At 46.6% G+C, this 24,161-nt stretch overlaps 1 protein-coding gene across 1 annotated transcript in view; it reads right to left on the reverse strand.

Annotated features, from left to right (window-relative positions):
* MFSD2A (MFSD2 lysolipid transporter A, lysophospholipid) overlaps nucleotides 1-24,161 on the reverse strand; it is a 43,505-nt gene that overhangs the window by 13,083 nt on the left and 6,261 nt on the right. The window contains exons 2-7 of the mRNA XM_084815961.1: nucleotides 19,319-19,444; nucleotides 17,713-17,837; nucleotides 7,416-7,539; nucleotides 6,384-6,462; nucleotides 4,416-4,591; nucleotides 2,854-2,944 (exon numbers count right to left, since the gene is read on the reverse strand). Coding sequence (XP_084672087.1) covers nucleotides 2,854-2,944; nucleotides 4,416-4,591; nucleotides 6,384-6,462; nucleotides 7,416-7,539; nucleotides 17,713-17,837; nucleotides 19,319-19,444 — 721 coding nt within the window. The remainder of the gene's footprint in view (nucleotides 1-2,853; nucleotides 2,945-4,415; nucleotides 4,592-6,383; nucleotides 6,463-7,415; nucleotides 7,540-17,712; nucleotides 17,838-19,318; nucleotides 19,445-24,161) is intronic.

Genomic DNA, 24,161 nt, shown 5'->3' on the forward strand with positions numbered 1-24,161 from the left:
AACCGCATTCCTTAAACAAACCTGCATAAATGCTTACGCTCTGCATAATTCTGAAGCTTTCGCTCCTTTGTATTATTGTTCTGGTTTTGCTACTCATACGGGCAGCACAGACACCAAGGGCTTCATCACACAGAGCTTTTATCCTGTGATTAAGATGGTTCCGTCATGGAAGTTTGCGGGCTCTTTACATGACGCTGTGACCCTCCAGGGCATCTCCTGCACTAAATGCCCTTTGTTCCGTTTTTAAATAGATCGCAGATAATGAGCTGTCAAGTTACCCCATTGTGTTCCGCTTCAGTTCCCTCCATGAAAAGAGGAAAAGCAGCAAGGAGAGGAGCGAGATCAATGAAAGATAATGGAAGACTCAGACACGGGGAGAAGCGGGGGCAAGGAAGCGGGTGTAAAGGGAGTCAGTGGCGAACCTGCATTTAAAACGGAAGCAGAAAGTCCCATTTTAAATGCAGGATTTTAGGCTGGGGTAGAAATGCCCTAACAAGGCCCACTCCTCCCCCCACCCCAGTTTTATTCAGTCACCTCTCACTCTCTAGCACATGTTCAAGAAACCTATCTTTGCAGCATAAGGGCGAGAAATGGGCTTCTTTTTAAAAAGTAAAGAGTTTTTAAAAACAAATTCTCAAAGGGCTGCATTCTGCTCTTGCTACCAGATGATGCCGTTTATCCACAACCCTGTGGCGCCGTAGCTCATTGCTGTGTTTTTAGAGGGATAGAAACCAGGAGGAGCAATCCCACTAACGCCCTGTGTGCATGCACAGGTTTTTGTTTTTGCAAAGTGAAACCAAAAGGCCAAACAATCCAAGTCACATTATTAAGGAGCACACACATTATAAAGAGCCAAAGAGCCAAATCAAAGTGAGTGTGACCCACTCCCAACTGCAAATGAACTGGCAACCCAGAACGTCATATGACACATTAGAAGGCACAACTGCTTTGAGCGAGCCATTCCCAGTTCTGATAGAGCTCAAGTCTGTACAAATTCCAGTTCTCATGGGAGTTTCTCCTTTGAAATATCTTCGGTGAAATATGGTAACTTCCAAGCAGAGAGAGAGAGAGAGAATGAAATTTTAAAATGATGCAAGCTCCCTGTTTGCGACATATCCCAATTGCCAGTGTGGCTGCTCTTTGACACTCTCCCTTTTCTGCATATTTTGGATGCATATCCCCCACTCAGCCCTCTCCAGTAAATTTAGGTCAGGCATGGGGAGCCTCTAGCACGCAGGCTAGATATGGCTTGCAGGGGTTGCCCATCTGGCCTGCCAGCCTCTCCCTGGGCAGGGAAAAGCTCTTATCTCTGATCAGCAGTAACTGAGCAGAGATGAGAGTTTTCCCCCCTCTGAGTGCTGAGAAAGGAAGCCTTTCTCCGCAGGGTGGCTCACTGCATTTCTGTTTGGGGAGAGTAAGAGAATGTGTAGGTGTGTGTCTGCGCATACACACATGTCTCTGGGCAAGCACACCAGGGGCCACATGCCAACATGGAGGTGCCCCCTATCTTGACGTGCTTGCCTGCAGCGAGTGTGGCCCTCTGGACAGAAAACGTTTTCCAGCGTCAATGTAGGTTTTAAAAGCTGTCTTACAATTTGTCAAGGACCCTCTGTCATGCCTGGGCAAAACAAAAACTATAAAAGTATGAAAGTGGACCTTTCAGGACAAGGAGTGAGGGTAATGTCACTGTTCACCAGCAGAACCTTCTCCTCAGCTAAGCTTAAGGCTGTTGGTTGATGAATTGTGAGATTCTGGCAGGGCTTCCCCTTCAAGGCAAGCTAATGATCATTTCTCAGACATGGAGTGTTTGGGCGATGATGGGCCTTAGATACCTCAAAGTGACAATATTTGTCAGTGGGGAGCGGTTCCTTTGAGAAGCTTCCTCCAAACATGGCCTTGAGCACACCTTGGGTTTCAATGGTTCCCAGTTAGAGGGCTCAAGAGGAACTCAAGTTACAATGAGGCTTTTTCAGCAAGGACAATGCAGAGCAAAGATCAGAAGCTTCTCCCTCAGAGGCTGGTTAGAACCAGAAAGCAGGAGGCTTTCTCAAGAGCAGCTGGAGCCAGGCAAGGCTGGGTTTATGCAATGGGAAATTCTTGCCCGTTGTTGTAATTCGCTCTCTTGGAGTCAGCCTGTGTAGTCAAACTGGAGTGCCCATGGACAGATGTGGGCACCACACAAGAGGCAAACAGGAGGGAGTATGTAAGCAGACTGGTTTGATGGCTGCATGTTCAAGAGGAGGAAGGGGCACAGAGCAAGCCTCTGGTATCCAGCAGAAAACCATCAAGTCAATAATAAATCAACATTTTAAAAGCATGTTTAGAGTATTCAGAATGCTTCACATAGATTAGCTTGCTAGTTTATTCAAACCAAAGTTATGGTTCTCTCACATCAGAATCTGGATGAGTAAACTGAAATGCAGGAGGAAGAAAAGGAAGAAGAGGGAAGTACGCAAGGTGAATCCTGTTCATGCTATCTTAGGCATGGTTTGGCCAAGCCTATGCAACTTATGGGAGGCCATATCTCAGTGGTAAATCACGCTGTATCTCACTGGTAAAGCACTTTGCATGCCGAAGGTCCAAAGTTCAATCCCAGGTAGGACTGGGAAAGACATCTCAGACCTCGGAAAACTGCTGCCTGTCAGAACAGACATTACTAAGTGAGAGGGACCAATGGCCTGACATCATAAAAAGCAGCTTCCTCAGTTCCCAACTTTTAAACAATCCAATTCATATCCACCTCATTTTCATGCAAGTTGCTTCCTGGACAAATTGTGCCTGGCCTTTCCCTTTTGGAGCCCTTCTCCTCCGCCCACTTTGGAGCAGTCATGTGCGCTGATCCGCTTTGCTCACCTCGTCTTTCCCGCACGCCCACAGACAGGATGACAGCACAAAGAATGTATATCCCACCAATGACACCAGCTGCAATCATGTAGGCATTTCTCTGTACAAGGATGGGAAAAAGAAGAAAAAAAGAGGTACGTTCAGATGAGATGCAAGGCTTCAAATGGAGACCAGTTTTCAGAAGGGTGCCGTTGCATGCTTGCCCCACAAGACAGCAGAATTTAGAGCTCCATTCTTTGCTCCAGAAAAAGCCAATGGCCTTTAGTTATCATTATTACATTTGTGTCCTGCCCTTTGTCCAAAGACATGAAAGCACTGATTTAGTGCCATAATAACTTTGCAAAACAGATTAGTCTGAGAGAACCTCCTTTTACGTAAACTGCCTTGGGAATTTGATCGAAGGATGGAATAAAATATCTATAACATAGTAAATGAACTTTCTCATAGACAGTTCTCATCGTTGGATGGAAGATCCTAAGTTCAAATCCCATATAATATCCTTCCACCACACTACACTAGCTTTTTAGCCACACTGTATTACCCAAAGCATTTTGAGAAAGTGGACATTTTACTCTTTCAATGCAAGCAATCATGAGCACAGTTGCATGAAGTGGCAGTTATTCCAAATGAAATCAAGCACTGCATAGAGGAGCATGACTTTGTGTAAATGGCACTAGGCTTACAAATTAGGAATCAAGTCTGAGCAATGTGTCTATATGCCATGGGTCTACAGCAAGGGCAGAATTTGAAATCAGGTATCTGATTCAAGCAACTCTGTGCCTCGCTTTTCAAAGAATACTCCAATAGACTGCAGTTCCAAAGGGATTTACATCCTACACGTATTTCTTCTTACAGGGGAAAGAGTACAAATGCTCCTTTTTTCCTTTGCTACTACCTGCAATGGACTTCAGCGGAGTGAAATGGAGGGAAAACCAATAAGCACTGAGTGAATTGTGAGTAAATGCTCTGTTGTGAGAACAACTTTTAAAAGAGAAGCTGTAAGTCAGTGGGGCTCAGGCAATGGCATCATGTTTGATACCTGCATCTTCACGTTAGAGACTGTGATGAATTCAGCAGGGATGAATTCAATCAGGGTTAACAGGCCTGGGAAAATAGTATTAGAGCAGCCCTGCTGGATCAGACCAAAGCCCAGCACCCTGTTTTGCACAGTGGCCAAATGCCTCTGGGAAGCCCACAAGGAGGACATGAATGCAATAGTTATCTCCCATGGCTGTTCTCCTGCAGCTGATACTCAATGGCATACAACCCCTGAGCTTGGGAGTATCAGCAGCCACTTGCCCTGGCCACTGGGTGAACAGTATGATGAAGCAGCAGGAGGAAGGGTTCCTTCTTCTTAGCCCAGCTCTGGGGCGTGAACTCCCGCTAGTCCCTTATTATATTATCCCAACCATAATATTATCCATATTATGGCACAAAAGCAGGATCAGGGAGTAGGATCAGGGAGCTCTCAAAAGCGGTATGTGCCATATCTGTGCTCTCGGACTAATCTGTTTTGCAGAGTTATTATGGCACTAAAGTAGAATCAGGGAGCTCTCAAAAAGCCTATGTACCGTATCCGTGAGCGAGCCAGTATCATGGGTGATGTTGACTTCCTCCAGGACCACTGAAGAAGAGTTGCCAATGTTCAGCAGGAGTGGTTCTGGAATGCATGGTGTGTCCACTTTGCCCACGATCTGTCCTTGGATGGCTGTTCCCAGGACAGTTCCGAGCACCTCCACCGTCATGCCTGCAAGAAAAAGACACACACACACACAAACTGTGGTCAGCTCAAGAAGTGTACTGCTTGGACAACCTTCATCAGGAGCGGTCTGTGCAAGCCCCAGTTGGGCCAACAGGTCAACCACTTGAGTGCTCAGTTAAACTATTTCTGGTTCAAGTGGTTTAGCTCACTCAGCAACTGACTGGGTGCATTTTGCAAAAAGGACTTCGTCGCCTCCTGAAGGTTTCCTGGGAAGTAATTTCCTAGTAAGTATATATTTAAGATGGATATTCCCAAGTGCCAGAGAACAGGATTCACCCCTATCTCCCATTTTCTAGCCACTAGGCAAGTGTTCTGTCAAGTGGGAAAACTGGATGCATGCAGGCTATGAATTACAACCCTTAGGCAACAGGGGAAGGAGGCAGGACTGCTTCCAAGCCTCAAAACCTTTACTTACAAGGGCTCAAAACCCCCTTGTGAGTGAGGTTATGTTTTGATCTCTGGTCTGAAGCTCTGAGGTCCTACTGCTAAAAAGAACTGTCCTACACATTACGAGGTAGAATACTGGACTGTATCATTGTAGCTGGAGTGAGGGATTTAAACTTGTAATGCTCCTTTCATTGGAAAAATTAGTTGCATGTAATAAACATCGGGATATGGGCTACACTAAAAGGGCTCATTTATTACATGCAGGGAATTTGCAAGCAAGGTAGGGGTGTGCATGTGCCACATTTTTTGAATGCTCACCCTTAAAAAAAAAACCTGTCTGTAACAAGAGCACATCAGGGAAGAGGGTTTACCCTGGTCCTCTTTTCAGTATATTTGTTTGATACATGCAGAAGCATTCCGCAAGGACAAGCACACACACGCATGCACCCATTCTGCTTTATGTGTAGAACAGCCCTAAGCAAATGTGAATATAGGATAAATTATTTGATTTATTACATTTCTATACCCCCCAATAGCCAAAACCTCTTTGGACAGTTTATAAAAATAAAAGCAGCCATTTGTACAGTCACAGGCTCATTCACATCCCTTCCCATACCAGGGAGCTCAAGGGTGTTGAACTTGCTGGAGTTTAGAAGAGAGCAGGTGGCAAGCCAAGGAAGTTACCAGCACATATCAGATCAGCTGATAGGCACTGAGCAGGACCAGAGTGCTCTTAGCCTTCTCCAGGAAGAAGCACAGGAGGACACTGACGGCTGCTAGTCCTGATGACTATATGCTACCTCCAGTATCAGAGGCAGTATGCTTGTGTATACCACCTGCTAGGGAACTTGGGCGGGTGCTGTGGCACTCATGTCCTGCTTGTGGGTTTCCCATGGGCAGCTGGTTGGCCACTGTGTGAACAGAATGCTGGACAAGAGAGACCTGGGTCTGATCCAGCAGGGCTCTTCTTACGTTCTTATGCTGTGGCCATCCTGTCCAGGATCAGTAGGCACAAACATTAAGAACAGGCCCTGCAAAGCAAAAACTAAGAAGTGCACAGAATGGCCTGAAACGTTTTTTCATTTTCAAGCAGGTTCTTTGTGCTGAAATGTACACCTTTCTGCAGGTACCAACACCTACATGCAATTATCAACAGACTTACAAACCTTCAGCTGTAGCAACCAGAGGCACACACCCAACTGTCAAGCCTACACATGTACCACATGGGACGTATGAGAAAATTTCATGCTGCCCTCCCAGTAGGTAACACAATAAGATCACATTTGCTCCCAACCAGACGGAGCAAGGAGAATAAGGAACCAGCATCCCAAATAAGAGGGAGAGAAGCATTTTGACATCACTTTTGCATGAAGAGGGGGAAGGTTCTTACGGTAGGCGGTGGCAGAATCCCGCTCACTCTGCTCCCTGCTAATGAACATGGTGAGGGCTGAGTATGGAACATGAAAGCACTGCAAAGGAGAAAAAGGAACAAGGAAAATTGAGACACCACACACATTCATTACAAAATACAATTAGGACAGGGCATGTGCAAGGTGGACGGTATTTTTGGAGGAGGGCAGAGAAGAGCAGCTAAGCAAGGGTTTGGGATGGATGCATGCCAGACGTCTCAACTCAGACTAGACAGACCTCGAGAGGCTAAGCACTCAAAACTAGGATAGGCTAGACAGAGAATGCTCAGCCTGCAAAATCAGGGGCTAATCTAAATCCAGTCAACTACCATTTACTAGATCTACTAGGATTTCTCCCTGTGGCAAAGATACTCCTCTCCCCGCCTACACACACATTTAATTAAACCTGTTGGACTAAGACACATAGTGCCATGTGACAAGTACAGGTTGAGGTGGCAAGTGGCCCACCTCCTTAGCGTTGCTAGAGTCCTTTTGCCAGGGTGGCAACATGCAGTCCAGAGCTCACCAGTGCAGCCCCCCCACCCCAATTCAGGGGAGCAAAACAAAAAACATCAAATAAAATGATCAAAATTAGCTTGTTTGCAAGCTTTTGTTCTTATTTTGTTTTGTGTGTGTACCCCCACTCCCATGAGGGGGTTCAAGGGTGAAAGTGGCCCCTGGGCCTCCCAACGTTGCCCACTCCTGCCCTAGACCATTTTCATTCACTGCAAATTTTATACAATCATGAGGGCTACGAACTTACTTTTTTAAAACAATAACAGGACAGAGATCAGGAATACAAATTCTATACCAGGTGTCACATCCTGATTGATACAATGCACTGAATGCTCACACATCTCCTTACAGAAAACACTGTGCACCTTTTGATGCATTTTAGTAAGCAAGGTGTTTACAGAGCAAAGCATCAAAGCAGCCGTGGGAGCGGTGGTGGAGGAAGAGAAAGGTCTCAAAAGCAAAATGCATGCTGTGCCACAAAAAGAAGGCAGACTCACCGTCACGAGGGTCTGAAAAATGCAGTAGAAGAAAAGATACCACATCACTTGCCCTCGAGGGATGTCCGGCACAAACCATATCATAAAGTAGGAGATCACAGCAAAGGGAGTGGAGAATATAATCCTGTACAGAGTTAAAGCAAAATGAAAGGCTTAATACTTTTGGGGGCCTGGAAAAAGTAAAAAGTAAAACAAAAACGTGTTTCATGTCCTAGTTTTGATATTATTAAGTCAGCTTTAAATGCAGGGGATGTAGCTCATCGACTATTACTACCTCTGCAGAACCCCTATCAATTTTTGTAGGAATCTCATGCATGTGCTTTGATCCCATTCACTGTATCCCATCATTGTTAAACTTGGCCAGAAGCACAGACACAAACTGGAGCACGAGGAAGAGCATTTCAGTGGCAACAGTGGCACCAAACACACTACTAAGTACTACTTGTTCCAGGACAGATTTGATATTAACTTCTCTTTGAAACACAAACAAACCCCCTCCAGATGCCACACTTCTCTCTCTCTCTGTAACAGACAGCATCTAGGACTACAAGAACTGGGAAGTCCACAGTCTAAATCTTACTTCCACCATGGAAGCAACCATCTCCCAGTCTCCAATCTGAAATATAGGGATAATACTGACCTGCCTTAAGGAAGGAAATACTGACATGATGCATGTGAAGTATCTGGTAGACTTGAAACTGCAGCCAAATAGTAATGTTATTCTTCCTAATAAATGGTGGTGCAAACCACCAATTCAACTCTAAGGGATTAGATGACGTTCAGATTCAGCTTCCAGCCCTAAAAGTTTATAATTCCAGTCCTGTCAGAGTTGGGGAAAAGAGGCAACGCTCCAAAGAGCATAAAGAGCTGCGTAAAGTTTTGTGGAGAGGGGTTCTTGATCACAGAGACCAAGTCCCCTTCAGTGAAGCAGCAGGAGAGACCCCGCTGAGCTTAAAAAAACCTGTTGTGAAGCGATGGGCAAGATGGTTTGTCCACTCAAGGAAATAAAATTGAGAGAGGGAAGCAGGGAAAGTTTACATGCTGTGCGTGTCAAAGAAGAAAAGTGAAACCAGGAACTAAACACCATCTCCTCCACCCACAGAGAAGGAGAGAGGCTGGAATTATTTAACTAGCATTCTTTGGCCCTGGATTTTACACACATGATCCCATAAGGCAGACTTTTAAACCACCACTTGTTTGGTCGTCTCTGGTGACTAAGAATTAGCTGGTGACCAGCTTGACAAAAGTTGTTCCGTTTCCCCTTTTTGAATCACAAAAAACTCAGGTACATGTGGCTTGTCATGCCCGTCTTTTGTAAGCTAGGAACTTTTGGTGGATTAATCTGCAAGGTATGTAAATAGGGGCCGCACAAAAATCACTAGGAAAGTGGGCGGAGGGGCAGTGGGCAAACAGAAATCGCTACTGCAGCCCCTCTGCTCTGCAGGGAAGTGCCTGGCTCCACAGCAGGGGCTGCAGCGGGTCTCCCTGGCTTGGCTCACCGTGGCAGGCCCTGGAGAGAGAACGGCTGTTTACTTCAGCCCCTGAGGAAGCTGGAGAATATCCAGCTCCATAGAACTGAGCCCAGGCGATCCGCCCTCCTCTTGAGCCAGGGTTATTGCCAGCACAAGCAAAGGGGCTACCGCAGCATCTGTCCAGCACCTGCGATGGCTTCAGGGGCTGAAGGTTGTTCATGTGTGACCTTGCGCCCCTTCCGCTGGGACCCTGGAGCCATTGCAGGGGCTTGCCTTGGGCTCAGAGCCCCCGTCCCACCCCAGTTCAAAGTGCCACAATTGTATCAGAGCCCAAGGGGGGGCAAGCTTGCTCCCTCTCTGCGTCAGCCCCCAAAGCCACCATGGAAGCTTTTCTAGGTTGAAAAGGAAAGAGGGACATATGTCCATCAAGAAGCCATTTGCCTCTCCCCAGAAGACTCCCCAAATTGAACCCCCAACTTCTTGAAAGATCCCATTTGAGGTAGGGATGTATGGACTGTGTAAAATCCGCTCCATCTGTGTTTCGTGGATTGTCAGGTGACTTTTGTTCCGTTGTCTGCCCACAGATGGATGCAAATTTTTTTTTTCGCCATGCGGAAAAATACACAAATAATTACATAAGTATTTACGTAAATATTTACATAGAATCATAGAATAGTAGGGTTGGAAGGGGCCTACAAGGCCATCGAGTCCAACCCCCTGCTCAATGCAGGAATCCAAGTCAGAGCATCCCTGACAGATGGCTGTCCAGCCTTGTCTTGAAGGCCTCCAGTGTGGGAGAGCCCACCACCTCCCCAGGTCATGGGTTCCATTGTCATATTGCTCTTACAGTCAGGAAGTTTTTCCTGATGTTCAGCCAGAATCTGGCTTCCTGTAACTTGAGCCCATTATTCCATGTCCTGCACTCTGGGATGATCAAGAAGAGATCCTGGCCTTCCTCTCTGTGACAACCTTTCAAGTACTTGAAGAGTGCTCTCATATCTCCCCTCAGTCTTCTTGTCTCAAGGCTACATAATTTACCTTAGTACGTAATATTTAGCGTATTGCCCCATTCCATTCAACGTTTCCTCAGCAGAAACGTACGTATTTTCCTACGAATTTATATGCGTAAATTTCGGGAAAGTAAAAAAAATCATCCAGAAGTCCACGGACTCCGCGCTGCCCGAGAGGGTCACTCCGCAGCGGATTCTGCAGGTTGGATTCTTAGAAATCCAACCTCATTTTAGTCCATCTCAAATTTCTCCAGCATCCCTAATTTGAGGACGGGCATCCTCTGAGGGTCTGAGCCTCAAGCCTAACTCCTAGGCCTGTCTCGTTGAGGGCTCACAGTTGCAGGCCTTCTTCTGCCATCAACGTTCCAACCATGGCAGCACGAGGGAAGTGTATACATGAACAGCCCTCAGCCTTCACCAATTTGGGGGGGGGGGTCTAAGAGGGAAACGGGGGTTGTTTGGACTCCATTAGGTTTTCCTACTTGATGGAGGAAGGTTTTTATTAGTAGACATCGTCTCTTACTCTCTTCTCCCCACTGTTTAGGTATCCAGCATGACTGCATGCCAGGGAGCCATTTTTTCTACTTCTTATAACTCCGGGCCCCTTGTGTGAAGTAACAAGTGGTGGTGGGGCCCTAACATAATGAATGAGAACGCCGATGTTGATTTAATACACATTTCAGTGGGAAAGCTGTTACTGTGGAATAGGTCCCGTTTCACTAACATCTCATTAACAAAACTGAAGGATCTACAGCACACCACAGTTCTTCACAAACGGTGATCGAGAGCGGTAAACCAATAGTTTTCCTGAAGCATAGACCACAGGGACTAATACTCTTCCCCTTAATTGGATCCTTTATCATTTAATGCCTCCTCTACCACTTGTCCTCAATAAAACCAAAGTACATTGTTTGGTTTCCTCTGTGGCAAATATACATTATCAGTGGAAGTACACAGGCACAGAAGAAGACATAGAGGAGAGAGAGAAGAAAGGAATTTATATTCAATTGCTAGGAGAGAGACAAACGCTTAACCCTTCCACAGACAAGGTTTGGTGAGGTTATGGTTATGCTTTAAGTGTTATTAAGAAAAGATGGTGTTATCTCCATCAAGCTGATAAGCGTGGAGAGTGGAGGCATCTAGCTAAGCAACCCTTGCTCCCCAGCGCTGTGCACAGGCTGATATCATGGCCAGCATGAGATGGGCTAATGCTCAGTTCAGGAAAAACTGCTTGTCTCCTTCTCTCCTTCCATCTCCTGGCTAATTAAGAGAGGCATAATGGAAAGGAGCACCAGTTTACACTGAAAACTAAACATGGATTTTGGGCTCTGTTAAAGGTTGGAGAAAGAGAGAGATAATGTGATCTAGGAAGCACAGTTCACCGGGACTTTCTGCACAGGCTTTACTGAAATGAGCAGGAGTCACACAACAGCACACAACCAAGCTCTTGGGCAATTCCCGTTCATTTCAGCGAGGCTTGCAGAGGAGAACTTCTCTGTGGACTGCAACACACACTAAGTGTGCGTGTTGCCATTCGGCTTTTCTGCCTCAAGCACCAGAACCGCCTGCATTATCCGGGGAGGATTTATTACCAGCTCCTGTGCAAAATTAGCACATGTAAAGCACATTGTCTAATGTAAATTGTAAGGGCTCTGAGGCAGGGACTGCATCACCAATTTATTCTGACTGCAGTCAAATTAGTGTAAGATAATAGGGGTCCGTCTGCAGAACAAGCCTGTAGAAGTCTCTCAGATCAGAATGGGCAACCCGGATGGTAGTTGAAGACTTTTGTAGAGGTCTCAGGAAGGCTTCCAGCAGGACAGAAAGACAAGCTCATTTCTCTTTCTGGACTGCAACCATGTGGCTGAGTGTTAAATTTATCTGGGGGGGGGGGAGAGAAACTTTTTCTGCATCCTGCACACAGTGGGAAAGGCAGGCAGGCAGGCGGAAAAGAAAGCTTTTAAAATGAGACAGACATTTTTTCTCAGTCTGTCATTTCCCATGACGCAGGAAGCAACGATGACGTGTCTAGGAAGCTGAGGAAATCACAGATGGCCTAGATGCTCCTCCTACGTGCAACGTGCTCCCCTCTTACTGCTGTTCCTAGTATACTCACTCAGTGCTTTCTGGTTACACAGTGTTTCCAGAAGATTTTTTTGTCCCCTCCCAGCACTTTTACCTCTACAAACGTTAGATAGGTTTGATCAGCAAACTGACGTGGGTGGCAGGGAAACTTCATTCACTGTGGAGCCTTTGGGGATCCCCAGTACAGGATCAGCCAACTCCTCTGTCCTCCGCATCCCTCCCTCCCCAAGAGTGACCGAGTCTCTCAGCAATTTGACTTCTAGTAACCTCCGACCGGAGGCACGGTGATCAGCAGAGATGTATGAAACAGGCTAGGCAGCAGTGCGCACACACCCTGGCTCTGCATTGGCTGAGCCCAGATGGTGTGTTCACTGCAGTCTCTTCACTGCCGCCGCGCCTCTGCCTCCTCCCAGCCAACTCTTGGCCACATAACTTTGTTGGCTTTAACTGTTTCCTCTGCGTGTGTGGAAGGGCTTTCTTCCACAAGTTTTGCTCCTTGGGTAAAGGAAGGAAGTTTGTTAATGCAGCTTCAAATTAGAATGAAACTACAAGGGGGGAAAAACCCAAACGCCATCTACGGTTGTGATTAAAAAATTTAAAAGTACATTTGGAAAAGACAGTCTTCCTTCCCTGTTGGACAGTTAAAACTTTCACAGTAATAAGGCCATATTAATTAAAAATAACAAAGCATTATGTGGCATCTTAAAGACAAACAAATTTATTCTGGCATAAGCTTTTGTGGGCTATAGAACAAACTTGTTCGCCTTTAGGGTGCCACAAGATGCTTTGTGGTTGTTTTCTGCAATAGACTAACAGGGCTAGTTAGAATTCCCCCTGGGAATTCATTAAAAATGTCTCCCTTCAAGAAACACTTTCGGCATGAGCTCATCCATGGGGAGGCTTCTCATCAGCAAAAGATTCTGGGACACACTGAAAAGCACACGCAGTTCACACACAGAACGCAGTTCCTGGTCCTTGTCCTCACATGGTGTGAATTGAGCTTGCATCCCAGAACACACTCAACGCTTTCCTTGTGACTCCACATTGAAGGGGGAAGACGGATAGCAGTGGGCATCCCATCTTTCAGGGAAGGTTTGTCTGCCCGTACTGATTCTCTAATTGAGGACCCCCAGAACATGGTTTGAGCACCAGTAGAATAAGGGAGCCGCCAGGCTACAGATATAGAAGCTGTGGGCAATATTACAAAGCTGCAAATCTATAATGCTTTCTTGGGTGTAAGCCCCACAGAACACAGTGGGACTTGCTCCTGACTAGCCAAACATAGATGTGCATTGCAGGAGTGCTATTACATGCAAACTCTTCAGTGATAGGAGAGACGTGCATGAAAGTGGGGCAGTTTTAAGGGGAGGCAAGCTGACTCAGTCAGGACATGACCTCTTGCATAAGGAATCGCCAGACTTAACTGTTCTGAGAAGATTGCTCTTCCAGTACATCCAGAGGAAGAAACTTTGCAACCGGCCACCCAAGGTACAAAAGTGACAGAGAAGCAATGGTTTTCGGGAAGCTATTAAACCAGCCATCCCTCTATCTGGCGCCCTCCAGGTGTGTTGGGACTACAACTCCCATCATCCCCAGACAGCATAACCAATGGCCGTGCTGGCTGGGGCTTATGGGAACAGTAGACCCTACTCATCTGGAAGGCGCCAGGTTGAGAAAACTGTATTAAATACAAACACAACTTGATCAAATACTTTGATGAAGCAGCAGCAAGCCTTGCACTTCGTCCCCAGCGTTGCCTCAAGAGGTGCAATAAACTGCCCGGCATGTATGAGTAACATAAAGTCACAGTTCAATTCTGTCTTGACAAGGCCTAGAAACCCTCAATGTCATAGCTAGGAAAAGTATTATATTCCACAATAAGCCTGCTTACAAAGGATTTCCTAAGGATCATTTGCAGGCAAAGCTGGATGAAGTCAATAATTTCTGCTCGTCTTTAAGACAGGCCAGACACCAATACCTTTTGTCTTCCTAAGCTTTTAAACGTATGCGTGTGTGTGGGAGGGAGGGAGGGAGGGAGCAGGCACTGCTGGGCAGGGAGGCATTACCATGTCTGTTTTATTAAGAACTGACTGAATAATGCAGACAGCTTATGCATGGTAATATTAACAACTGACTGAGTAATGCAGACGCTCCTTACTGTAGAAATCTCTCATCTCCCAAGAACCACCCTGTTCCCCACACTCAGCAAATCCAATTGCTTTACAGATGGTTAAATCAGGACAGTGACTTGGCACAGTTGTGATCTAGTACTAATCCACAACAAACCTGCTAAATAGAACTGCTTTTGAGTGTGTGAGAGTTTCTAGACCTTATGAATGCAGAGGAAAATCTGCAAGCTTGAATCTAGTCATCACAATCCAGACATCCGCCAGCATAGTAATACGCAGATACCTTCCGTCCCCACTGAACAAATGTGTTTTGGGGGGGTACCCTGGGCTTTCCCCTGCCCTGGATGGCAAGTCACTTCCAGTAAAGCATTGCAGTGGTGTTTTTACCTTCTTCCACACACCAATCTTTTTTTCTCAAGCTTTTCTGTTTGAGCTTTCCTTTTAATTTCATAGTCATGATGCGTATTATGAGTGGTAACTGAATTTGTTAAAGGCTCTGTTGTTGTTGTTTTAATACATAGTTTTTAAATTGGAAGGAACTTTTACAGAGGATTTCAAATGGTAAGAAATGTGCTAAAAGAAAGGGGATGTTGGGGAACTGAACGGGAATGAAAAAGGATAATAATTAGGGGCAGGGTTTTTAAATGAATTTTGGTCAGCAAATATGCAATAAAATTGAAATGCAAATGTAAAGAACTACAGCATCATGATACTACATGTGGAGGTCTGTGGGTTGTGTGGGAGGCTTGTGCAGGGAACTCCTCAATCCATCACCACCCCACAGCACAGCTTTCATGCTGGCAATCATGGGCTTTTGCTAAATCAAGTGGAGTGACTCATGAAGGCTCAATCAATAAATAAAAGCCAGCAGGTTGGGGAGGGGTCCCTAGTGGTCAAGCGGTTTAATTATATCCTGCCTTTCCTCCAAGAACTCAAGGCAGCGTATGTGGTTTCCCCCAGCTCCATTTTATCCTCACACAAACCCTGTGATGTAGGTTAGGCTGAGAGAGTAACTGGTGGAAGGTCACCGAGTGAGCTTCCTGGCTGAATGTGAATTTGGATCTGAGACTTCCCAGTCTCCCACACTCTTAACAGTGGGGTCTCCAAGGGCACCAGTGTGCCTGCAGCCACTTCTCTTGGCACCCCTCCTGATTTTTACTTTATTTCTTACAGGGTTTTTTTAAATTACACTTAAAAAAAACCTGAGAGGCGTGCTGCAAAGCAAAGCGCATTTGGATTCAAAAAAGTGATTTTGTGTTTGGGAGCTCAGACCCCACTTCTTCTTTGTATTAGATTCTTGGGCAACTTACTTTTCTCGTCTCACCAGTTTGCCTTCTGGGAAATGAGTGTCTTGTGACCGGCTATGCCCACCAAGGCAAACATTTTATGAATGGGCAATCCATGCCCTATGGCAGCCATGTTGCGAGAGTGTCCATGACATTCCCTCAAAATTCCAAATCTGCCCACCAACCTAAAAAGGTTGGGGGGCCCTGCTGTAACCACTACACTACACTGACCTTCCCTTTTCCACCTTTCAACTCACAGTCCCCAGCTCCCACACCTGCCCTTTCTCTTCCTCCTTTATGGACAGGAAAACAGAGCCTTCTCAGGCACATCTCAGACAACTGGCTCTTTGAGAAAGAGAAAGAGAGAGAAAGAGAAAGACAGACAGAGAGAGAGCGCGCAATGTCAGTGCTAATTCCACCTAAGGAAGCATATATGTCCTTTCCACAATAAAAAATGTTAACATAGTCATGGTCTATAAAATAGCCATAGGCCTACAATTTTACTCTTTACTGTGGAAAGTGCTTCACCCAGGGACGCGTGGCACTGAGGGCAGAGAAGAGGCCTTCTACTGACGTTGGATGACCTGGCCCGGAATTGCATACTGCCCAGCTCTCACTGAACAAGATCCTGGGTGGGGTAAAGCGATGGACCTCTGTCCCCAGAGCAAACAGAGTCAAAGTGGCCTCTTCAAGGAAATGTGTAACTTCATGTAGTTGAAGTGACATCTCCCACACACAAAAGAGAGGTATCAGCAAGGTCAGGGGAACCTTAAGGTTGCAGAAGCACAAACATTCTTTTAAATTAAATTTTAAAAATTTTAAAGAAAAAAATGTAATGGGAAGACCACCCCTCCCCAAAAACCCCACAGCCCAATGAGGACTGAGCATTTTCTGTGGCTACCAAATGCTGGCAGATGCTTGGAGGGGGAATGAAATGGAGTATTCCAAGAGGGCACGCGCTAGCTAGCATCCTAAACAAGAGTACTCCATGCTGTAATTTCTTTGCTGCAGGTCTCACTTATCTATGCTTGATGCGAATAAGATTTATCTAGCTTCTACCAGGCTTGCCCTGGATTGAGCCCAAATAGCACCATTCAATTCTACCTAAGCAACAACCCACCCAGTTGTCTAATCCTTTAACCCTAGCAAGACAAGAAGGGGGACTATTTTGGGCCTCTTCTACAAGGTCTGGGCTTTAAGGCCAGGAGCAAAAACGCAACAAATCCTCTCATTCCAGGGCTTTTACTTGAGCACGCTCCGGGAGAGAGCGGAGGACAGGAAGGCCTGGCGTGCTATGGTCCATGGGGTCACGAAGAGTCGGACACCACTTAATGACTGAACAACAACAACAACAACAACAGGACAGGGTGGAAGGTATAATCAAGCCTCACAGCAGAAATTTGCCTCTTATTTCTCCTTGGGCAGTTCCTCTCTGCCTAACCCCTATTCTGGGTATGGAAGCAAACACTTCCCAGGTGCTGAGGCTGGTGTTATATCTTAACTATGACCTGCAAAGGCTATTGCTGATGCCAGCAGAAGAAGGTAGTCAGAGTTCCAACACATATTCTGTTATCTATAAAAGCAGACAGTGTCCCTCAGCTCCACCAAGCGTGCGCACACACGCGAGCAGTTTCCAGAGGCTCAGATCAGGGTTATTACCACTGGTAAACATGGAAAGTAGCCTACAAGCATCACAGCGCATTGCTGCTTTAGACAATGTTTTTTTGGTCATGGACAAAGGCAGTATTGAGCTAGCTGGACCAACAGTTTGACTCAGTAACCAGAGGAAGGGTAAACAAGACGAACAATATACCAACACATGCTGTTCTTATTGCCTCCAGTTTTGCATATCTCCTGCACCCCCGCACTGTCCATTTGTCACCCAGCGAGGCCCAGTGCCAGTGCAAGTTGAGTTGGACATTTCAGGAATAATCCCTATAGGCTCCCTGTCACCTACAACACTGTTGAAGGACAAGCCAACCTGTGCCAGGCTCCCAGCCTACCCAAGTGCAGCATGGCCTCCTCGACGTGGCCCATCAAACTTACAAGCACCGCACCATGCAGATGTAAAAAAGCAGTTCCCGACGTTCTGCAGCACTTTGACTCACCGATAAGGAGCAGCTGCATTCATGATAGTTATGGTCACTGGGGCAGCACAAACACATAATACACCCCCAGAATCCTTGCAACAGACAAGTCCTCACTCCACTCACAACTACACACAAACACACACACTTCCCTTCATACTGAAGGGCGTTCTGCTAGCTCACGCTCTCTCCCCCCACAACCCCCAGGTTTCAACACAGTTAGCTTACCAGGGCATCAAGCGTCCCAAGCGACTCCATGATGTTTTACTGATGAAGAAGCCCACCAAAGGATCAGTAACAGCATCCCACGCGCGGCCCACGAAAAGGATGATGGACGCATAGAAAGGGTCCAGCTATGGGAAGGAGAAAGGGAGAGCAACTGAAGACTGGAGGCGCAGAACTCCATGATCTCAAGGCAAAGTCGCATCGATTATTTATTTCGGTGTATTTATTTAAATTTTTTTAGTCCATCTTTCAGGGTAGAACCTCGCCAGCCAGTTTTCGAAGCCCATCATTCAAAGCCCTGACCCCTTTTGCCTTCAGTCCCCACCTCCCATTAGAATGCAGCCCCCAAAAGCTCCACCAAAATTGAGTTTGGCCCTTGGGCTGAAATAGGTTTGGCTACGCTACGCTACACTAATCATGCTGCAACATGAAGGGAGCACATGAGAACTTTTAGCAAAGCCATTCTCTTTCCCCTAGCTTCCTTTCCTGAATAGCTAGATTTAGAAGGGTTTGCTTATCTGCAAAGATCTGTGAATTAGGGAACTAATCTAAGACTGGCATTGGAGCAGGGCATCTCTCACAGTGCCCGCAAACCACAGGTCCTTACAAAAAAACAGCAGGCTGCATACAGAATGGCTGCCAGTGGGTTGGATAGCTCAGAAGACAAGAGCTGAGACCAGCTGTCACAAAACAGCAGCAGGAGGAAACAAACCCATGTCGAGGCTGTACGTCTCATGAGCGAAGCTGCTCTGTACAAAAAACAACAACCCTGCACAGAACAAGCTAGCTTGCCAAGCAGAAGGCAAGGTGAGTCGCCTTAAGAACATAAGAGCCCTGCTGGATCAGACCAAAGGTCCATCTAGTCCAGCATTCTGTTCACACAGTGGCCAACCAGCTGTCGACCAGGAACCCACAAACTGGGCATAAGCGCAACAGCACCCTCCCACCCATGTTCCCCAGCAACTGGTGTACACAGGCTCACTTCCTCTGGTACTGGAGGTAGCACATAGCCATCAAGACTAGTAGCCATTGATAGTCTTTTCCTCCAGGAATGTGTCTAACCCCTTTTTAAAGCCATCCAAACTGGTGGCCATCACTACTTCCTCTGGTAGCGAATTCCATAGTTTAACTACGCGCTGTGTGAAGAACGACTTCCTTTTACCTGTCCTGAATCTCCCACCAATCAGCTTCATGAGATGATCCTGGGTTCTAGTATATTGAGAGAGGGAGAAAAATGTCTCCCTATCCACATTCTCCACACCGTGCATAATTTTGTACACCTCTATCACGTCTCCCTTTACCCTCCTTTTTCCCCAGCTAAACAATCCCAGCTGTTGCAGCCTTCTCTCATAGGATAGCCCCTTGACCATTGTAGTTGCCCTTTTCTGCACCTTTTCCAGCTCTACAATATCTTTTGTTAGAGCCTTCTTGACAGGCTAGGGTTTGTTTGTTTGATGTGCAGGTGCAATCCATCATGGCTTTTGGCCAGAACCAGGCCTAAGTTCTGACATTTAAGAAAAACTACTCTGGTGCAAAGCTGACACAACAGTGGGCTTGCTGTTCCTTGCTTTTTCCCCTCAGCGCAAGCACATGAGCCAGTCAGACTTACCTGCGCCACATCCAGCAAGTAGATCTGCAGAAAGAAGCCCAAAGCGCAGCCGGTGATCTGGTAAGGTGCTCCGCCAATGGCATAACACACTTTGCTGCATATCGATAGCTTTCCTTTGCTTTCTCTCTGGAAAAGCGGGGAGAGGAGACATACTAATTAGCCACCATTGATACCGAGCTATTGATAAAATATTGTTAATCCTCCATATTGACACCTTATGTTTAAAACCCAGAAAATCACCCTCGTACATCCACCAATAGAACAGGAAGCCATTTCTGTGTCAGGGTGGACACTGAGCCCATAGAATCCCAGAGTAGTTCTGATTCTGAGGAAGAGGAGTTGCTCCTGGGAGAGGAGCGCGCTCGTCTTTCCCAGGGCCAACAGCTGACGGAGATTCCTCCCACCAGCATTTCTAGCTTAGATAGCAGTCCTGGGAGTGACAGAGCGTGGGAAGCAGACTTGATGGACGCGCGACGCCGACGCAGAGAGCGGCGCCAAATGGAGGGTGCGGAAAGGAGGCGTAGTGCCCGGTTGGCGCGCAAACAACGGCTGCGTCCAGAGGATCCAAGGGAAAAGGGGAGGGACTCTCCCTAGCCCTTAAGTTCAGGGTCTGCCAGTAATTCCCTTTCAAACGGGGACCAACTGTTCCAACTTAGGGCATAGGTACTCTGCTGCTTATATCTAGTTGCTAACAGTAAAGTTGTTAAGTTGTAAAGGAGGAATAAAGCTTTGAAAATAATCTATTTGTCTGTGTCTGGACTTGGCTACTGGATTAGACTGAGAGAGGTCTCCAAGGAGCCCTTGACATTCTGTAACATCGATTCTAATCATTTGGTGGTGGTAGGAAAACAGTTCACGTCTCTTACGTTGCTATCAAGATGCACATTTTTTAGAAGCCAAGTGGAAAAGAGATCGCTTGGCTCACCCCTTCTAGGAAAGGGGAGGAGTACCTCACACCCACAAGTCAAATCTGGCCCTCCTGGGCTCCCCAGGTGGCCACACCTCTTTTCTAAGCCACATCCCCTTTTCCCCAACCACAAATCATTTGGTGGTTTCCCAGCTTTTGTGCAGTTTTCTTCCCATTCTAAAAGATTGAAATGCCTCTCCTGAAGCTTAGTTACTGGCAGTATGAGCTTTTAGCTACAATATGCTGGCATTTTATGTAACTTTGGCACCACTCTTTTGGCACTGCCCACCACTGAAATGCGGCCCCCAAGAGCTTCTCCACAACTGAATTCGGCCCTTGGGCTGCAAGAGGTTTCCCACCCCTGCTGTATGGGACATTAAAAACACAACAGAGTGCACAAGCGAACACATGAAACTATACTGAGTCAGACCATCAGCACATCTAGCTCGGCAATGTCTACTCTGATAAGTAGTGGATCCGCAGGATCCCAGGCAAAGGCCTATCCCAGCCCTACAACCTGACATCCTTTAACTCAGGAGTGGGGAACCTGTGGTCCTCCAGATATTGCTAGACACCAGTTCCCATCAGTCTCAGCCAGCCTGGCCAGTGGACAGTGATGATGGCAGTTGTCGTCTAATAACATCTGGAAGGACACAGATTCCCCACCTCTGCTGGAGATGCCAGGGATGAAGCCTGGGACATTCCACATACAAAAGCAGGCAGCCTGTCCTTGATCTACGCCCCCGCCCACACAAGACCACACCCTTTTAACTCCATGTTATCCATATGGAATAATCTCCACTTCCTGGTTTCATATTTCAAAACCCCACCTCCACATCCTAAGCTCTAAATAGGAGAAAGAAATCCACCCTTAAGCCCCCCCGCCCCCCGTCGGACAGGGTTTTAAAGGGATACGCTGACCCGCATGATTTGTAACCCGCAAAGCCAAATGCAGCCCATCAGCCACCTATCGCAGTCTTCCAGGAGCTCAAGAAGCCTCCCATTTTTGCTGTTTGCTGGGGCTTCAATACTGGATGGCAGCTGTTTGGCCATATGTCGGCTTTTACAGAGGACAGTCCTCTTTTTGAAGGGCCGCCAGAGGACCATCCTCTGTTTGAAGGCGTGCTCTGTTTTAAGTGCTGTCCTGTCCAATTCTGGTTTAGATAAAGAAGCATAAGAACTGCTGCCCATCCACGGTGAGCACCTGGGCAGCAGACTGAACAGGCGGGCATACAAATCACCTGGCCACAGTCTTCTGCACTATGGTAAGATGTTAATAGTTTAAATAGAAATACAGTGCATGTGTGAATTTTATGAAGATCTCATCCTATTTTTTGGTGATTCGTAAGTGGCCACCCTAGGTAGTGGTGGCTCAGCACCTACCAGGCCACAACACAATACATGCCTAGGGAGCTGCATTCAGCATGGAGGATCACAAGCACAACTATACCAAGCAATGTTGAGGGTGCATTCAAAGAATCAAGTCCAATCCGAAAGCCTTTATTTACCTTGCCTGACTAAAACAGCTTTGTTAACTAAAAGGCATTATAAACCATTCCTGGGCTTCTTCATCTTTCACTGGGAGCAATGTGGCAACTGGCCATTTTCATTTAAAACCTTTGTTGGCTTTAATAAAAGAGCCTTAGAGGACCTTCAAGGAACTTCAGCCACACCTGTCTGTTTCCGCCCAATGTACGTTTGAGTATACAACACTACTGCTGCTCCCACGTCTTACTAGCAACAGTTTGCTTTGCTCAGTGTTCGCAAACACGCCACTTCAAACAGTCAATGGACTGCATCAATGACAGCCAGCAGACGCTTGCCCAGAATGAGTGTGTGTTGCTTGTGCTGTGCGTGGCAATGCTGTCTGGCCCAGAAAAGGCAGAAAACTCATTAAGACCCACCCTTCCTGCTAACCAGCTGGAACAGTACCAATCTATCCCTTCTTTCATCCCCCAGGGGGGGGGGGAGGGGAAATCCAGAAGGAGGAATGCCCAGGACAGCATTGATCAAACTTCAGATATCTAAGGGTCACTTCCCCTGCCCCATCCTCCCCACCCCGAATTAAAACTGGAAGCAAAATTAGCTACTACAGTCCAAAAGATTGACTTTGGCCCCATCTACATGAGCCTCTTACGCCCGGGCTGCTGCGAGTCAAAGCCCATCAGGACAGATAACACAGTTGCCACTTCGCAGCCATCCGTGGTTTTCTCCCAGAAAATGCAGATTTCCAAGGAGGTGTTTTGCTGCGATATTGTTTGCTGAGGGTTTCCCGCAGTTGCATGCCGTCTGTCTGTTCCCCAAACCGACTGTATTTTGCAGTGGGCATGTTGTAGGTGTGCATAGTGCTTGCGTCGCTCTGTGACACCCCTTTACTCCCCCAGTCCCTTCACAGCTGCGCAGTTACAGAAGCACAGAGAGGCGTTTTCATTTATTTAATCACATTTTCACACATTTTCGCAGCTTCATATCTTTGCAATAGTTGCTTTTGGACTCAGTGCCCAAGGGCTGGGGAGGGCTTGGGGGAGCACCAACTTCGCTCTGGCCACCATTTCGGAGCGATGGATAGGCACGTGCTGCTCACGCCTAGTGACTGCAAGCCATCACGAGAGTCTCAGGCTGGGGAACTGACAAATAGATGGCGTGGAAATGAAGGAGCACAGAACAGCCACTTTGTACCTAACAAGGGACAGACAGACACAACAGAACCCCTAAAATACAAAACAGCCACTGAAGTGTTACACCCCCACGCTCACAGGACTGCACAGCTGCACATTAAAGTGTAACGGCATAAAAAAGGGCATGGTGGAGTCTGTTGGGGAAGCCCACAGTAAATTGTGAGTGTATCCCAGCAGAAGCTAATTCAAAGCTGAAATGCTGCACAGTTGCGATAGAGGGAAGGGTAAAAATGGTGTCATGTAGACAGGGCCTTTTTCAATGCATAAATGTGAAAACTATCTAGCTTCAGAATAAGACCTCCCTCCCCAGTCTTGGGTTAGGGTGACCATGTGCTCTACTTTACATAGGACAATCCTCTACTTCTCTCTGTCCCATCAGCCAGGACAGCTAGACTAGTGGGGACGAGGGAGAGGGCCTTCTCTGTGGTGGCCCCCACTCTGTGGAACTCCCTCCCTAGGGAACTCCGTCATGCCCCCTCTTTAATGAGCTTCCGTCGTGCATTAAAAACATGGTTGTTCAGGCAGGCATTTGGGGTGGGTTAGGGTATTTTTTTAAAAAAAAAATTATGGTAAAATTTTACTGTTTTAAATTGTTTATGGTGTGTTGTACATCGCCCAGAGTGGCTGGGTGACCAGTCAGATGGGCGATTAATAAATTTAATAAATAAATAAAATAAATAAATAAATACTTGAAAGCACACTGTTTGAAGGGCTGACCTTTAGTCCAAGTCCAGTTTAAAGACACAGATCTATTAGAAGGGAGAGCAGCAGGGGTCTTAGAGTTGCCCATCAACACTTAGCACCCAGGCAGCAGACTGAGAAGCAAGCACACAGACTTTCCCCCACTATGGTGAGATGCACTACGTTTCTATTTAAATTACAGTAATTATTTACAAATATACGCGCTCACACACAGCACATACACATTTTATGAAATCTATATCTGTTTCTCCCTCTTTTTAGCAGTGCATAAGTGGCCATGCTAGTGGTTCTGCAGGAACCACTCCTCTGGTTGTGCCTCCTGATTAGAAGCAAGCAGGCAAACCCTGAACAGTGACTCATGCAGAGAAACAATAGGAAGTCCCCTCAGGGGAAAGGCCACTGATATGCACCAGGAGTGATTAGATTATATGATCACACTTACTTGATAACCCAGTAGTCTTAAACTGGATTCTGAAAAGCCTTTATTTAAATATTCAAAACATTAAAAATCAAGACATTCTGTTGTCATGGCAAAGTAATGATTCACTCTTAACGT

This window comes from Heloderma suspectum, chromosome 10 (assembly GCF_057233095.1).
Source record: "Heloderma suspectum isolate Gila_16-S chromosome 10, 16-S_ref, whole genome shotgun sequence".
In the NCBI taxonomy this organism is placed as follows: Eukaryota; Metazoa; Chordata; class Lepidosauria; order Squamata; family Helodermatidae; genus Heloderma; species Heloderma suspectum.